The 18,675-nt window shown below is 34.8% G+C and overlaps 2 protein-coding genes across 2 annotated transcripts; both read left to right on the plus strand.

Annotated features, from left to right (window-relative positions):
* Positions 1-426: 426 nt before the first annotated feature.
* On the plus strand, positions 427-1,485 carry LOC9311622 (basic leucine zipper 43). Its single transcript, XM_002875508.2, has one exon. It carries the CDS (start codon positions 956-958, stop codon positions 1,472-1,474), a length of 519 nt encoding a protein of 172 aa, XP_002875554.1. The 5' UTR covers positions 427-955; the 3' UTR covers positions 1,475-1,485.
* A 9,155-nt stretch (positions 1,486-10,640) lies between these two features.
* LOC110228757 lies at positions 10,641-13,614 on the plus strand. The gene is made up of 5 exons (XM_021026953.1): positions 10,641-11,680; positions 12,241-12,373; positions 12,459-12,746; positions 12,826-13,044; positions 13,134-13,614. Exons 1-5 carry the CDS (start codon positions 11,010-11,012, stop codon positions 13,455-13,457), a joined length of 1,635 nt encoding a protein of 544 aa, XP_020882612.1. The 5' UTR covers positions 10,641-11,009; the 3' UTR covers positions 13,458-13,614.
* The last annotated feature ends 5,061 nt before the right edge of the window (positions 13,615-18,675 follow it).

Below are 18,675 nucleotides of genomic sequence, written 5' to 3' on the forward strand. Positions count from 1 at the left end.
AAGTGAGTTAATAAGCTGGGTGTTTAAATTTATGCATATTTCGACATAGCCAATTTATTTTAGACAATATCATCATCATCTTCAGGGGAGCTCCCTCAGTACATTTTATGTTTTTCTACATATTAACATATGTATATTATATAACGTCTGAGATTTTACTGTATGACTAATATTGTTTGTATCCAAATTTTTTTTCTTTAAAATTAACTACGTTGTGTTGTCACGTCCAAAGTTAGCTATATACAAATAACTAATAATCAGTAATCAAAAGTATTATGATATCTGTTAAAAACAAATGTTTAAGATTCTAGAATTAAACTCATTATATTGTATCAATAAATAAAAGGTATTATCGGTTCATAATTTGGTTTGGTAAAAAAACTAGAAAAAATATGAAAAGCTTTTTGCCGTTTCTACGCCCATGTCCCTCTCCCCATGTGTGGAGGTTTTTCTTGACTCAAAAGAAAAAACAGTTTGGTCAAGAATATTCATTAACTTTCTATAGACACTATTTAATTACAATATAAACAAGAAACCATATAATTATCCAACAAACATTCATCTAATTGTAGTCCCCAGCCCGAGTTTGTAACATATTTTAATTAATTGGTTGAAAATCAATATATGATATGTTTTACCTTAATTAGGCAATTATGGATATAAGAAATGAGTATATGTATATATTCATATTTAGATTAATGTGCATGATCTAGGTACATAAATTCTCATGTTAGAAACTTTAGTATTGCTTCACCCAATTGCAGAAAGTGGGCTCCATTCCCCAACCTCTGCTCTCACTCACTCTATAAAATCCATCTTCTCGCTTCACACACTAAAAACTCCATCAGAACTTACAGAACCTTTTTTTTTCTTTTCTTTTTTTAATTTCTTGACCTACATTTTCTTTCATCAAGTAATAAAAAAACCCTAACTTTTTGCCCAAGTCAACTTCAAAATGCAGCCGCAAACAGACGTTTTCAGCCTCCATAACTACCTAAACTCCTCGATTTCCTCTCCATATCCTTCTAATTTCCCGATATCTACGCCATTTCCAACCAACAGCCAAAACCCGTACTCCCTTTACGGATTCCAAAGCCCTACATATAATCCACAATCCATGAGCCTAAGCAGCAACAACTCAACATCAGACGAAGCAGAAGAGCAGCAGATGGACAACAATATAATCAACGAGCGGAAGCAGAGAAGGATGATTTCAAACAGAGAATCCGCAAGGAGATCGCGTATGAGGAAGCAAAGACACCTTGACGAGCTTTGGTCACAAGTTATGTGGTTAAGGATCGAGAATCATCAGTTGCTAGATAAGCTTAAAAATCTCTCTGAGTCTCACGAAAAAGTTCTTCAAGAGAATGCTCAGCTTAAAGAAGAAACATCTGAGCTTAAGCAAGTGATCAGTGATATGCAAATCCAAAGCCCTTTCTCTTGCTTCAGGGACGATATAATACCCATTGAATAGAGCATTTTTAACCGATTCGTTTATGGAATTTTTGAGTCGGTCTAGTATGTAACTTTTGTATGTCTAGAGATGTTTCAGGGTTTTGATTACGGCCCTTTACGACGACGTTTTTAGATTGAAGTAAATTTCTAAACTAAAGAAGATTAATTAGTGTTAATATGAAGAACAAATATAAGTGGTGTTGGTCAAATCATGAGTCATGTTAGTGATGGGGACACAGTAAGGTGGTGTGGGTTTTGTTTCTTATTACAACAATTTCCAACTACAAACCAACACATGCATACACTTATATGTTAGCATATATTTATATGTATGGTGACATCACTTATAAATGTTATCATCTTTTGGACAAAAGAAAAATAACACATGATCGTTTGTGGATTCATGATGATTTCTTATGTGAAACTTTCTAAATTTGATTATTTTAGGCAAAGACAAAGGACAACCTTATCTGTAACTGTTAATCTCAAGACCCACCAAGAACAGTATCTAATCTATGGTTGTGCATCGACATAAGAATATATTTTCAACTTTATGAAAAGATTTTTGTCGTTCAGATTTTTATTTTCTTGGGGCTAATAATCAAATTGTGACGATTCCATATTTTCTGGATGATACAACATAACTTAAAATTCATTGGAAAGATTTTATAAAAATTAAATTACTTTTTTAGAAAAATCTTAAACGTTAGTTAACATGGAAATTATAACATAAACTTTAAACGCTGGTACCATTGTGTTGTGTCTGCATTCACTTTGAATGTTCTACAACAGACAAATATAAAACATTTTTTTTTTAATTTATAAGATTGGTCAAGAACTCGAATCGACTTTCAGATATATATTACTACGTAACCAAAACCTATCATTCCCTCTCCATGCTCATTGATCTTTCTTTGACACAGATATATAGACAAAGAAACAATCTTACGTACGAGATACCCTTTCGAAATGTGGTCAACAAAAGAAACGAACTTTTTTTCTTTCTTTTTATTCGTGTCATGAGATTCCTTATCAAAAACTTACTACCCAAGAAACCTTTCCACTCGCATAAATTGTGTCTAAAATTCTTTCAAATAATTCAATCAATCTCTCACTTTTTTTTCCTTCGTGGGATCGAGTACGAAGAACTTAATGTAAGTGGAAGACTAAAATTAAAGTGTGACAACAAAGAAAGATATATATATCTCTAAACAGCTTTAAGTTCTTTTTCTTTCTTGTCATTCATGAAGACGTATAGATCTTATGTTCTTGTTCTCTATAGACTGAAACCAATCTTTGGTAACGCCAACATTGTCGAACCAAGTAAATCCGAGGCCAAGAACACATAAACAACTCGAAGACTAAGAAGCTATATCGTTGTTTCCCTTAGAAAATCATGCAACAGAAATGGAAGAAAATAAATAAAGAAAATACATGTAGAGCTTAGTCTCAATACTCACGACACTAGATTTTAACCCGCGGTATACCGCGGGATGATTTAATTTTAAAGTTAGTATAAAAATATTTTGTAAATTGTATCTCCTTATAACATATTTATTTATATTATAGTTTATAATTGTTATTAAGTAACGATATACCACGAGTCCACGAGACAATTATTAATAAACGGAGGATTTAACCCGTATTAAAGCGGTGTATAAATATTGATTCAAATTTGTCCGCCATATAAATCCTTTCCGAAATATAACTTGTTCCGTAATTTCTTAACCCGTCCCGTGATTTATTTTTATTTTAAAATTTAATGATTATTTATTATATATAAAAGTTTACAAATCATATCATCCTCTAAGACTACGAGACATTATACCATGAGACAAATTTTGGTTTTATACAATATTTTCTAATGAGACTGATTTAATATGTCTAATATTTGTGGTATTAAAAAAGGATTTAATCCGTATTGAAGCGGCGGATTAATGATATTTTAATCTTTTTATTATTGTTGATTCAAAAACCCGTCCCGCCAAACCCGTCCGGCAAAAAAACTCATTTATTTTATTAATGTTCTTATTTATGATATGATTCTGAATCACTGTCTAAATATTTTAATCGATGTAGAACGTTGAACACACATTTTCGTCAATTGGATAATATATTTCCGTTTTTAAAATTTCGAATCACAGTATATGCAGAAAAAAACTTGATTTTTTTTTACTTTATGTATTATATGAGGATTCAAAACAGTTAAAAACAAATCAAACAAAGATGATAGGAGAATCATAATTATAAATCTTAATCAAATCTTCTAAATATCTAAATTATTAAATATGGAATATCCGGTGTATGAGTTGGGTTAAATATAACCCGACCCGACAAATTTTGTGTGAAGGAATTTTAAAAACGGGTCGGGTATCCGATATACCCGGAAGCATTTTTACCCACCCGTCACCAAAGTGTTGCAAAAATACTAGTATATATACTAGATATGGACCCGTGCGTTGTACGGATTTCCGGTCGAAATTATCATTTTTAACTTTTAATTTTATATATTTAAGCATAACTAAAATTATCTAAACATATAGATTTTAGATAATGCAACATTTTGATTATTATTTAAATATAGATTTATAAAACACTATTTGTAGTTATGTTATACTAATTATTAAATCATCTAATATAAATATTGGTCTATTTCTAAAATAATATTTTTTTTTGCTGATTATAAGTTATGAAGTCATAAATGTTTATATGTTGTATTATTGAACTTTAATAAGTTATTTACATCTATCGGAAGAATGTATTACATCTTATAATTTCAATGTGCGCAAGATGAAAAAAAACTGTGACAATAAGAAAAGATGAAATCATGTAATTATGTGGCATTGTTAATTTTTAACTTATATTATCCATTTCTTCGTCTTCTCTTTATTCCTTCCGTTCGTCGGTGAGAAATTCTCAAATCTCTCTATTTCTCTAATTAGATTTTTCTTATTTTTGTTTGAACTCCTCTTTCTTTCTCCTTATCTCCCTCTTTTCCCCTATCTCCATTTCTTCCTTTCTTCGAACATCACCACCGAGTCTCATTACTCTGACCCACCACAACAAATAAATCTCACTACTATCACAATTTCCACCACCACCAATACCGAATCACGCTAATATTGATCCACCACCTTCATCAACATTTATCGCCGCCACCACTGTCTAACTTTAACCACCGTCATCAACACCAACACTACTGTTATCGCTTCTTCTTCTCTTTCCCCAACTTTTCTTATTACTCCACTTTCTTCTTCTTCTTCGATATCAGGCTAAGCCTCTCCGACAACAATTCTAGTCTATGCCCATCGCCGTTCATAATTCTTAATTTGCCACCATTGCCATATATTCTTTGGATCTGAATATCACATGATATTTTTAGAAAACCATCGTGATTTATAGTATTTATTATAATTGACATGATATATTTACAGCAAATGATAAATGCATGTAATTTTTACATGATCATATTATTTTTTAAAATCAGTCAATCACCACCTCTGTAACCATCAACCACCACCATCATACTATTTTATTAAATGACATTGTTGGATGCCTCTATTTCATCGTCAGAATTCTAATTTTGATTTTTTTTTCTCATATTTGTTTTGTCTTATTAGTATTTATTTCATGTTTTTGTTCACCAAATTAGAATACACAGTTTTGTGTTTGTCTTTTATTTGATAGCCATTTTGAATTTTAACATATCTGGAAAAAAATTAGTTTCCAGAACTTTTTAACTCATGGCTATTTCTTTAATTTTTTTTGAGTCAAATGTTTGTTACTTATATTATCCTAAAAATACTTTATAACAAAAAAAAAGGTTTACCAATAGAATGAAGTTAAAACAGCGGTGGTGTGTGAAAAAATTAGTTTGCTTGGTGAAAAAATATGAGACAATTTATTGTTTATATAAAAGTGATTATTTACAATTTTGTTTATAGGAATAACAACTTATTGTATAATTTCCTTAATCATTTTTCTATTTTAAAATTTTTTTTCTTGTATATTCCCTCTGTCCCAAATTATAGGATGTTTTATCATTTTTTCTTTGTTCCATTTTATAAGATCTTCTCAGATTTCTATGCATATTTATGTTTATTTAGTATGTTATGACCATTTAAATTCTACAGTTTTTTTTTTTCTGTTTGCTGAATTTCTATAAAAAAGTAAACATCAATTATTTGGTCCGGCATTTTCCGCGGCTGCTGCTTGAATCAGTCGCCGTGACCGCCGAACCGGAATTCTTCTCTTCCCCCCATGAGTTTTAGCCATCATCAGTCGGAATTTTAACAGAGGGAAGCGAGAGAGAGAGATTGGGATTCTAGGGTTAGAAAATGAAATCGATGTGTCTAAAATGGCGAGTCAAACAAACTTCGCTAATTAATTGTAAAGTCAACAAAAACTTTATGATTTAAATGTCTTCATCGTAGTCCAAGATTAAATCGTCCCAAATTTGAAAGTCCATGATTTTTTTGACATTTTTCCCGTTTTCTTACTATGATCTAACTGTTTAAATTTATAATTTCGTTATAATAAAAATTGTTAAAAACAAAAATTTTGGTTGCTAGATTGCAAAATCTTTTATGGAAATATATGTACAATTTTTTTATAATCAACTTTTTATATTTTAAAACTGTTTACATTTATAATTCTCTTATAATTATTTTATTATCTTTTTTATTAAAAAAGAAAATTTATTTGATACGAGATCGAAATATTTGATACGTGTCACGATCTCGTGAGTTATTAACTTTCAAAACCATAGAAAACGTTACACTTTAGTTTATTTTTTATTTTTGGGAGGTAAGTCACTATAATAGCATAGTGGTCGTAAAATATCTAAGAATCTTTGGTTCTTTTTCATCTTCCAACAACAGTGGAGTTTCTTTTTCGCTTTTAGTTTGTTTTTTTCTTTCACTTTGCGTATTATATCAAGAATCATCTCAATATTTGTCTGTATCTTTCTATAAATGTGTGTGTACAAAGTACGAGTGTATCTGAGACCAGAAGATAGTTTTTTTTCCTTTCTTTCTTTTTCGTTTCGTACGACAATTGGTTTTTCTTTCTTCGCAAAGTTTTGATTTATTAAAGAATAAAGTTTTTTATCTTTTGTTTATCCTTTTTAACATTTGAATGTTAAAAGAGTTCTTTTTTAAGACACATTTTGGAAGAGTTAATTCGATAATATGTAGAAGGATTAGTCATCTCCTATTTTTTAGGTATACCCTTTTAATCCAAAGATTCATTATATAGTCAATTGCAACAACGGTCTAAAATATAAAAGTTCGTTTATAAGATAAACTAGTGATCAATTTTGTACACTTTTGTGGTGTTAATTTGAAAAAAAGAAAGTTCGAAATGTATTGTATACATACTGCATTTAATTTGAAACTCAATTGCAATCTTAGGTTATTCAATTATGTCAGAAGTTTACATGAAACATGTTTGTCTTAAAAAAAAAGACATGTTAATCAATTTTTAATTGTTGTTATGGTGGCAGTTACTGGATGAATAAGTTTTAAATAAGAGTAATACTCCCTCAGTTTCGTTTTAGTTTTCGTTTAAGGTTTTTCACACAAATTAAGAAAAGCATTAAATTTTCTGTTTTACCCTTTATAAATATATTTTATAAAAAATTTCATTGGTCAAAACATTAAAACAATAGAGATAATACTGGAATTTTTACCAAACATTTTCATTGAAAACCTAAAACGACAACTATTATGAAACAAAATTTAAGTCATAAAACAACAATTAAAACGAAACGGAGGGAGTATAGGTTAATAACAAAAATGGAAGACAAAATAAATGACAACTGGTGGACATCTTTTTATGTAAATATCGAAATCGTCTAAAATTAACAAAAAATATGGCATTTTCCCTCATTGCTATCTATTGTACTAATTACTAGATTTTAACCCATGATATTCCGCGGTATACCACAAGAGAGAAGTAGCTTTCATTACAGACTGCTCAGACTTGGTGAAGACGGTCTCTTCCCCGCACGAGTGGCCAGCGTTCGCAACATATCTAGAGACGATCCAGAGTGACAAAGAAGAGTTCGATGTTTTCTCTTTATCTTTAGTTTCTCGATCGAAATGCAAATGCGAAAGCGGATAACCCGGCTCGAACTATTCGTATCCAGCTATGTAAACAATTTTCCTCAACATTGGCTTGTTTGAGCTAATCTAATATATAGCTGTTGATAAAAAAAAAGATATTCCGCGGTATACCGCGGAACGATTTGTTTTTAAAATTAGTGATTTTTAAATATAGTGGGTATATATTAAAATTTAATGGTAAGTAACGGTATACCACAAGATAATTTTTGTTTTATACAATTTATTTCAATCATGGTAATTCGATATATCTAATATTGGTGGTGTTAAGAAAATCATAGAATGAAGATTTAACCGTATTGTAGCAGCGGGTTAATGAACATTAAAATTTTTTTTGATTCAAACTTGTTTCGTCATATAACCTTGTCCTGCAATATAACCCCGTCATGCAATATAACCGTCCCATGTTATTTTAACTTGTTATATATGTTTAAATGTTCTTATATGATAAACTTTTTCTTGATTTTAAATATATAAATTATAATGTTTAAAACTTCTTAAAAACTCGTCCCGTTATATAACATTGTCTACCAATATAATCCGTCTCGTGTTATTATAACTGGTCAAATGTTCATAATATTATAAATTTTTTTATTGATTTTAAATATATGAATTATATCATTTATAACTTTCTAAAAGTTTAAAATTTAACATTTCCAGTAAAATTAAGCAGTTAAACTAGAAAACCGAATGAAACAGTATATAATATTAAATGTGTATGCTTATTAAGTTGAGCTTCTTGTTCATTCGGATTTAGATTCATTTTGATCTTATTTATAATATGATTATGAATATATCAATATATAAACATTGTAGCCGATATGGGACGTTGAACACACATGTTTTTCATCAATTGGGTAATATCTATCCGTTTAACAAATTTCAAATCCCAATTTTAACTTTATGTATTATATGACGATTCAAAACAGTTAAAAATATTCTAACAAAGATGATATGAGAATTATATTTATAAATCTTAACCAAATCTTCTAAATATCTATATTTTTAAATATGGAATATTTTGTTCATAATTTCGGATATGTTTTGACCCGATCTAAAATAATATGAACTATCCGGTGTAAAAACTTATGAAAAACATTTCTTATCGGATCGGGTACCAATTTGGTCAGATAACAATTTAACCCATCTTCTAACAAATGTACTTCACAGATACTAGTATAGATTGTCAGCCATTTTATTTTTCATAGGACACAAATACTCTTAAATCATCTCTAGTGATTTATTTTTTCTTAAATCCAAATGCTAATACACAGACAGCACTAGTATATATCTTTTTTTTTAATAAATGTTAAATTTTATTCCTAAAAAAAACCGTTGTTACAACAATTGTGACTTAGCAGAAAAGAAATATAGCGTTTTGTGATTTACACTTTAGATTCGAAAAGAGAACCATAACATGAGGAGGTCCTCATATTTTCCATTTCTAATGTTTCGAAGCAGGATGCTTAGGCTATTTCTGATTGTTTTATCGATGAACTTGTGAAGTTGAGTTTGTGGTGAAGGATGTTCGCCATGTCTATGGTTGTTCCTTTCTCTCCATATCGAATGAAATATAGCTTGAAGAGCATATCTCAAGAGCAAAAGGGGTTGTGGAGCAAGCGTTGTATCTCAGATGAGTATTCGAAGTTGTGCCCAACTCGAAGTATAGTGATTCTTTAGTAGACCTTTAGTGAGTTTCTCCCAAACTTGTTCAGTATAGAGACAACAAAAGAAAGTGTGGTTTCTTGTCTTCATCAATCCTCCACACAAAGCGTAGGATGTGTTGACTCGAAGATTCCATTTCTCCATTCTATCCCCGTGGAAAGCCTATCATGCATAGCAAGCCAAGTGATAAAAGCAAATTTTGGTTTTGTTTGGGAGAACCACACTCCTTTTTCCCAATCACAAGTTGGTCTTTCACTTTAAGGAGTCTCCATGTCTCTCGTGTTGAGAACTTTTGCTTTGTAACCTGTTCTGCACTTCCACAAGTACACCGTGTCAACTCCTTGTTTTCTACTCGTTTTCAACTCACCAATCTCTGCTTTGATTTTATTAAGAGTCTCCGCTCGGTGTCTTCTTCTCCGGTGAGTAGTTAGGACGTCTTAAACCGTTGCAAGTTTCACGATGCCAAGATCTATGCAGCCTCTATCCCCAAGAACATCAGCTAGCTTCCCCATGACGGACCACTGATCATATCAGAAGGAAGTGTTCTTTCTACTTTATATTTTCATTTTGTTGTCTCTCTTAGCTTGAGGATCTTTCTCAACATCCACGAGTCCTGGTTTGGTGATGCTTTTATAGTCCAAAAAGGTTTTTGCCTCATAAGATATTTTCTAATCCATGTTGGTGTTTTTGCTCTTGTATAATTGTAGAAGCCATTGCTTCAAATACAGAGCATGGTAGAGAAAACAAAGAATTGAAAAGTGGAAAAACTTCTTTATTATTCTCGACAGTTTTTACATAAGACAACATACACACTTATATAGATGTGTACATAACTAACTACTCACTACAAGAAAACAGCTGATTGCCGACTATGCATAACGACTATAGAAGTAGTCGCTTAATTTTGTGACTGTATAGCCACTATTTGGCGACTATTATACGACTATTTGTGATTAGTCGTTCATGAGTCGCCATTTAGCGACTATATAACCGAGTCGCTATCTCAATCGCCTTTTAGTCGGAAATCAGTAGCTATTTAAGTAACCTAAATCTATATACATAGATACCAAATTAAGATTTTGAAACTTATATCCTAACCCTAAATATAGACCCTAACCCTTAAATAAACCCCAATAACTAAATCAAACACTAGTTATAATTTTTTAAAACTTAATATCCCTATAATTAAAACTTATAATATATAACATTATCTATATATATACCTCCAAAAGTTAAATCACATAAACTACAAATATGAAATTTTTTATTCTGTATCTTAGAATTAATTAAGAAAGCATAAAAACTAATAATTAACCATTATATATTTTTACAAATAAAAACCATTTACTTATAAATTAAAGTTTCTAAACCATCAATACAATTATTATAAACTATAAAAATTAAACTTTATACTCTTAAAAATTAAAATTAAAATTAAAATTAAAATAGCGACTATTTGGCGACAAATTAGCGACTATAGTGAAAATTTTGGGTTTAATAAAAACCGCGAAACCAAACCCAAATTTTAAGCCCAATTCGGCATGCCCACTCGTTTTCCCTCTGAAGAAAACGCACAAAGGGAATCAGAAACCCTAATTTCATTCTCACTCTCTTCTCCTTCCTCAATCTCTTCCTCAATCTCTTCCTTAGTCTCAAATCGAATCTCTAATCAAATCCCTCATCGAAACCCTGATTTCGTTCTACAAATCGAATCTCTTCGTCAATCTCTTCCTCAAATCTCTTGCTCATTCTCAAATCGATCTAGCCATGCCTCTAGCTAACAACAAACGTCGAGGCCGCAAGAGATTATCCATTCCAAATGTGTCTCAGAGGCCAGTCGGTTCCAAACCCAACACATCGAAAAGAAAAAACCCTTTACCTCCTCAATACGAGTTCACGCCGGCGCCAGAGGAGCAGATTCCTCAGCCTGAGTCGCCCCTTGAGCAAGTCCAGCCAGTCCGCGTTTCCCCTCAACTGTCTACGTCAAGAGCTTCTCATTTCCGGGACTATCCACCGCCACAAAGGCTTTTCCAGAGCTCGGTGAATCAACCACGTGAAGACCATGGGTTGTCTGAACAAGAAGTCCAGCAGGAACAACCTCGACAGCAGGCACAGCCTCGACAGCAACCTTCTCGACAACAACCTTCTCGGGATCCTAGACAGCAACCTTCTCGACAACAGGAACCTCGACAACAACCTTCTCGGGATCCTAGACAGCAACCTCCTGAACAAGTGGATCCTCCAGGATCTCCACTTCATCACTCTCAGGCTCAGTCTCATCCATCATCTCAAGGGAATAATTTCCAGGATACTTTAGAACCAATGTTGCCGGAGCTACAGGAGGACACAATGAGGGATCTAAATGCCTTGCTTCTGGTGCCAAACCGCGAGAAGTTTACCACCGTCCTCTCTCCAACACCGCTGCCAAACACAACTTGGTATATGTCTCTTGATCCATTGATGTGTGAGTGTGAGTGTTATAAGATATGTTTGATGTCTCTTAGGTATCTTAGTTTGATGTTTTAGGTTGATAGTTTTGATGTGTTAGTGTATTCACACATGATTCTTGTCTTTGATGGTTAGTAGTTGGTCTCTCGTTTGACACATGCATCTGGTCTCTTTATTTTTAAACTCTTGTAGTAATTGCTGAGTCTGAGTTAGATTTATAATCTTAGGTTGATACTTGATTTGATACTTGTTTGATAGTTGATTTTACTTGTTTCATACTAGTAATGACTTGTTTGATACTTGTTATGAATTGTTTGACTTGTTTGATATTTGTTTTGACTTCTTTGCTTGTTTTGATTTGTTTGATACTATTAACTTCTTCACTTGTTTACAAATGCTGCAGGTTCAATCTACTTGTTTCATACTAGTAATGACTTGTTTGATACTTGTTATGAATTGTTTTGACTTGTTTGATATTTGTTTTTACTTGTTTACTTGTTTTGATTTGTTTGATACTATTAACTTCTTCACTTGTTTACAAATGCTGCAGGTTTGAGCGCGATGAAAAATCAAGACTTGTTAGGAAGATTACTAAAATCTTTACTAACAAATTTGATGGTCCTTATTATAGTTGGACTTGTGTGCCTCGTGCGAGACAAGAAAGATACTTCCTCGAGTTTGCGGTAAAGTCTTATGTCCTATAGCCTTCAAATCTGGTTGCATTTTTGTTCTTCCACTAACTCTGGTCTTGATGTCTTTGTGTTGTAGAAAACCCACACCTGGGATCCCTTGATAACAGGGACAGTTCAATGGTGGTTCGAGGAAATCTGTGGACGCCGGATGAAGGACATGGTAAGCAACGCAAGGACGAGTCGTGAAAAACCCGACTGGATCTATGAAGATACCTGGAAAATAATGGTTGCGTATTGGGATACTGAAGAAGCACAGAAGAGGAGTCAGATTTATTCAAAGGCTCGTATGTCTGACCGTAATGGTCTCGGTCCTCACATCCACTTGTCAGGGCCAAAGTCATATCAGCAAATCCAATACGAATTGGTTAGTATATCTGTCTTTTTCTATCACTCTTTTGTTCTATGATTTTGTGCTAATCATTACATATTTTGAAACATCGCAGGAAGAACTATTGGGAAGACCAGTGAGTCTTGGTGAGGTCTTCATTAAGACTCATACAAGGGCTGATGGTTCTTTTGTGGATCGGAAGGCAGAGAAAATAGCTAAGGTTTATGAGAAGAATGTGCAACAGAAGTTGTCTGAGCTGGAGGTATATGATTCGGACGGCGCTTCACGACCTCGAGAGCTAACAACAGATGAATATACAGCCATATTTCTTCACGTTAAGTACAATTTATCACAATCCACATATATTGTTTTTTGACTTTTATAGAGTTCTAATCTACATTCTTTTTCTCTTGTCATTCACAGTCCACTGAGAAGGATTCAAGAGGAACTCTCTATGGAGTTGGCAGCCTCAAGGGAATTCTTAAAAATGGCAAGCGCAAGCAACCCGGAGACTCTGCATCTTTTGTGGCAATCCAAGAGCAACTGAAGGAAGCTCAAAAAAAAATCGAAGAGCAGGCTGCTGAAAATACAAGGCGTGAAAAAGAGCAAAAGGAGAAGCTCGAGCACTTGTCCTTGGTGGAGAAGTACCTCCGACAAACTGATCCAGCCTTTTTGGACTTCATGAAGACTCATTCGGCTGCAGAAACCACAGAGCCTCTCTCAACCGGTCTTCCCCCAACTTCTTGAACTCCTATCTATCAGCTTCTTGTTTAGGTTCCTTTTAAATCTTTCCCCAAGTACATAAACTAAGTTCTTCTCTCAGTTGTTTTAAAGACTTGTTTTTGTTTGGTATGACTCAACTTTGTTTCTTTTAAATGAAGTGAATCTATGTTTTTAGCTTATTTACTTTTCAATTTAGTATTTCAATTTAGCATTTTAGGTCAATGCAAAATAGAAAATCGAACATGCCATTTTTCTTCTAAATACAGTCGCCAAACAGTCGTAAATCAGTTGGAAAATAGTCACTATAATCTTTACGACTACACTACAATATATGCATATTAGTCGTAACATAGTCGTAACATAGTCGTTAAATTTAACGACTATGTTACGACTACTGTTACGACTGCACCCTATAGTCGTAACGTAGTCGGTAAATAACGACTGAAATTACGACTATAACATTTAGCGACTCTCGATTTACGACTACCGCTTATAGTCGTAACTTAGTCGTAACTTGTCTTTTAACGACTACATTACGACTAATATTGCAGTCGTAAATCAGCTGTTTTCTTGTAGTGACTCTAAGTAACCGTTGGTAAGAGTTGTAACTTTTCCGACAAGTTACGTGTCTTACTCACACCCTTTCGTAGTAAGTAACACGTAGCACATGACATCCGTTGACTTCACATACAAACTATAACATATATGATATTACAAGATTTAATCATGGACACAAATTCTAACACTCCCTCTTGAGTCCATTGATTAAATCCCCAATTTCAATCTAGGGATTTCATCATTTATCCCATCGATTCTTCTTCACCATGGTGATTTACCTCTTCTCTAGGTTGAATCCCTTTGACGACATTGGTAAGCTTCCCTTCTCTATCTCCCTCTAGACCTTCTTTACTTCTTCTTCACTGGCAAGTAAAGCACTTGTGTCCGACTTTCTCCATCTCAATGGAAAACTCTTCTGCTTCATCTTAATATCCAATATCCTTCTTCCTTGAGGATTATTGATGATACATTTATTGTCTTCAAATAAGACTCCGTGTCCATTGGATATCATTTGAGAAACACTCAACTCGCTAAACCCGGCACTAGAAATACCTCTTTGATGATCTTCTCTCCTTGGCTTGTCATCACTTGGATATTTCCTTTTCCTGCCGTCATTACATGTTGACCATTCCCCAGAAAGTCTTCTCCAAGTCACTTTCAAGTTTACCCGTGATCTCTCTCACGTTTTTCTTGAAGTCTCCATGAACTTTCCTCACGTCTTCTCCGTGATCTTTTATCATGTTTTCGTCGGCTGTTCTTGCAACCTTCTTCCACTCCCTTTCTCTTAAGTGAGCTTTCTTCTCTTTCCCTTTTGGTGTCCTCTTGATGATCACCAAATATGTGATCCTTTGATCATCATCACGTCTCTGTGACGTCTTGTACGTGAATCTTCTCCACGTCTTCTTCGGTTGTCTATACAACCAGCCAATGCTTCCTTTCACTCTTAGGTAAGCATCTCAACTTTTTGCTTGGTGTCTTCCTTTGATCACCATCACGTCTCTGTGACGTCTTGTGCGTGAACATCTTCACGTCTTCTTCGGTTATCTTTGCAACCGGCCTCTGCTCCCTTTCTCTTAGGTAAGCAGCCTTAACACCCGTAGGCAAGCTAACATCGTTGTGTTGCTTTCTCCAACAATCACTCCCATTGTGATTGTCACACGTACAAAAGTCACACCATTTCTCGGCTCTATTTTGACTTTTGTCGCTACGTTTGTTTCTTACTTTTTAAAACAAACTTTCTCCACGTCTCGTTGACGACATCGGTTCCCTTGAACCTTTTTGTGGAGTAGCCTTGCACTGTTCTCCCAACAGAAGCTTACTCCGTGTTGCAGTGTTCTTCACAACTCAACAACACCTTTTGATACTAAGCCTTGCCCTGTTTCTTACAACAGGCGGCTTCCCCGTGTGAACATCATTCTCAACGACTCCACACCACTTTTTGCTAACAAGCCTTGCTCTGTTTCTTAAAACAGGTAGCTTCCTCCGTGAGATTGTGTTTTTTACACCTCACACCACTTTTATTGATTTTCTGGTTTAAAACCAGAATCCCTTCTTCTTGGTCGAGCACCGAACACACCTTCATACGTGTTCTAATTCTGTGAAAAGACATGATCTTCATGTGCTGCACAGTGTCCTTAATTCCTCCATTGACGCTTCCTTCCTTTGATTTCTTAATTGCACCCCTTCGGATGTCTCTTCGGATTGCGTCAGTTTGTTAGGAACACCTTTCACCACCAGCCACAGTTATGTCGATAGTAAGATGGTCTTCATCTTGTTACACACCAGATTCCATCGTTTCTCCATCAAACATGTGAATCACTTGCTGCAACGTCTTGCCATGATCTCTGTTTTGACTTGAACCTTTTTGCAGATTCTTTTTATGCTTCTCTTAATGCTTCGATTGGTCCTTGAATCATTAAAGCTCTGATACCATGTTGGTGTTTTTGCTCTTGTATAATTGTAGAAGCCATTGCTTCAAATACAGAGCATGGTAGAGAAAACAAAGAATTGAAAAGTGGAAAAACTTCTTTATTATTCTCGACAGTTTTTACATAAGACAACATACACACTTATATAGATGTGTACATAACTAACTACTCTAAGTAACCGTTGGTAAGAGTTGTAACTTTTCCGACAAGTTACGTGTCTTACTCACACCCTTTCGTAGTAAGTAACACGTAGCACATGACATCCGTTGACTTCACATACAAACTATAACATATATGATATTACAAGATTTAATCATGGACACAAATTCTAACAATCCATTGCCCCCAAAGTGACGTTTTTGCTGCAAGTAACCTCCATATGAGCTTGAGACCATTCACTTTGTTTATTCTTAAGTGGTCTAAGGCCTAAGCCTCCTACACTCTTAGGGAGATAAACTACTCCCCATGATATTTTTGCCTTATGACTAGTACATATCACTAGATATATATCTTTTATCCTTTTTTTTTTTTTTTTTTTTTTTTTTTTTAAAGTACCATTTTATATATTAATACTTGATTCAATACAAAGCATAAGCACTAAAGCATGAGCATAATGAAAGAAACAGGATTCTAAGCGCAGTTACTGAAAGTTTCCAAACCAAAGAGAAAGGTAAGTCTCCTGGGCTTGAGTTGTGCTTGATGGAAGCCCTGTTGCAGTAGCAGCTCTGTCCAAACCAGCGAGTCTTCTTCTAAGTAGCAGCTGAATTTCCCTCTTCAGTTGGGTAGTCGAGCGAGGAGAAGCCGAATGCAACCTTGCATTTCTCTCCTTCCAAATGTTGTAAACCAAAGCATGAAGAACAAGTTTGCATATAGAATTGAGTTTCCTATTTGTGGTAGGCTTTTTAATCCAGTTGAGAAGGAGACCAAATTGAGTAGACGGACTGGGAAAGAAGCGACCAAATAATTCCAGCCAAAGAGTATTAGAGTAAGTGCACTGAAAGAATAGGTGATCTCTTGATTCCTCATCGGTTTGGCAGAGAAGGCAAGCAGCTGGGATTGGCAAGTTCCATCTCCTTAGCCTGTCTCTTGTTGTTAACCTATCCTGAACAGTGAGCCAAAACATGAATGCAAGCTTTGGAATTCTCTCCTTAAACCAGACTTGGGTGAACCAAGCCTTAGTCGGACCAGGAGGGTGAAGATGTTTCCACGTTCCTGAAGAGGAGAAATGGCCTTGAGCTTGATCTGCATCAATTTTCCAAAGAAATAAATCTTTCCTTGTTTCAGTCTCAAGTGGAGGAGGATGTGAGAGAAGACAGTTCCTGAGAAGTTGAACCAAAGGATGCCTTCCACGCGGTAAGACCCAAGCATCATTTACAACTGCTTCAGAGACCGTAGCTAAAAGACCAATACCAGTAACCCGAGGACCAGCAGGTCCAACAATATCGATTAGAGGACCCAAATTAGTCCAGTTATCATGCCAAAATAGAGCCAAGCAACCAGACTGAACGCTACAAAAAACAAAAGATCTTGCCAAAACCCTTAGTTTTAAGAGGCGTCGCCAAATCCAACTCCCAGTAAAACGAAAGTCAGCATCCCAGAAGCATCTTCCTCTGATAAGATGATTTTTTACCCAAGACACCCACAGTGAGCCAGCCTGAGAAAAGAGAAGCCAAATCAACTTAAGACCAAAAATCTGGTTCCAATCAGCCAGCCTTTTTAGTCCAAGTCCACCAGCAGATTTTGGGGAACAAACAACCTCCCAAGAAACCTTAGCACCGCGGGCAGAAGAAGCAGCACCTTTCCACAAAAAGGAACTACAAAGTTGTTCAAGATCAGCGATACACTTGTTGGGAAGAATAAAGATCGAAGCCCAGAAGTTAATAGTGCTATTGATGACTGAATGGAGAAGTTGAAGTCTGCCTGCAAACGAGAGATGTCTATTTGTCCAAGAGGAAATTCTACCTTTAATTCTGTCAATGAGAGGCTGATAATCGGAGGCATTGAGCTTGCTAGGCAGAAGTGGAACACCAAGATAACGTATTGGGAGAGAACCATGTGTAAGATTGTGCCTTGAGGAGATTTGGCTGATTAAATCAAAGTTGCTTCCATCAAGGAATAGGCAAGATTTAGACAGATTGATACCAAGGCCAGAGACACTCTTAAACTGAGCCAAAACGTCCAGAATTGCAATTAGAGAGGCTTCCTGACCATTGAAAAATACCAGAATGTCGTCAGCGAAGCTGAGATGAGTTACCAAAGGATTAACGCATAGGGGATGGGCCTGAATTCTTCCTGAAGTGGTTGCCAAATCTAGTTGCTTGGAGAGAGTATCCATAACAAGAGCGAAGAGAGGAGCAGAAATGGAGTCGCCTTGACGAAGGCCTTTTTTGCCCGGGAAATAACCTATAAGTTCACCATTTAGAGCAACAGAGAAAGAAGGAGTAGTGAAGCACTCTGTTAGCCAATTAATGAACATGGTGGGAAGATCTAAAGCCACCAGAATGTTGGTAAGAAAACCCCAATCAATGTTGTCAAACGCCTTTGATAAATCAATCTGAAGACAGCCTCTAGACACAGGTCCCAGAGTGTAAATCTGCAACAAGTTCTGAAGCCAATAACACATTTTCGCAGAGCAATCTACCCTTGATGAAGGCAACCTGGTTCCTTTGAACAACCAAATCCATAAATAACTTGAGTCTTTTAGCAAGAAGCCTAGAGATGACTTTATATATGGTGTTGCAGCAGGAGATTGGCCG

The sequence above is a fragment of the Arabidopsis lyrata genome, assembly GCF_000004255.2.
Source record: "Arabidopsis lyrata subsp. lyrata unplaced genomic scaffold ARALYscaffold_5, whole genome shotgun sequence".
In the NCBI taxonomy this organism is placed as follows: Eukaryota; Viridiplantae; Streptophyta; class Magnoliopsida; order Brassicales; family Brassicaceae; genus Arabidopsis; species Arabidopsis lyrata.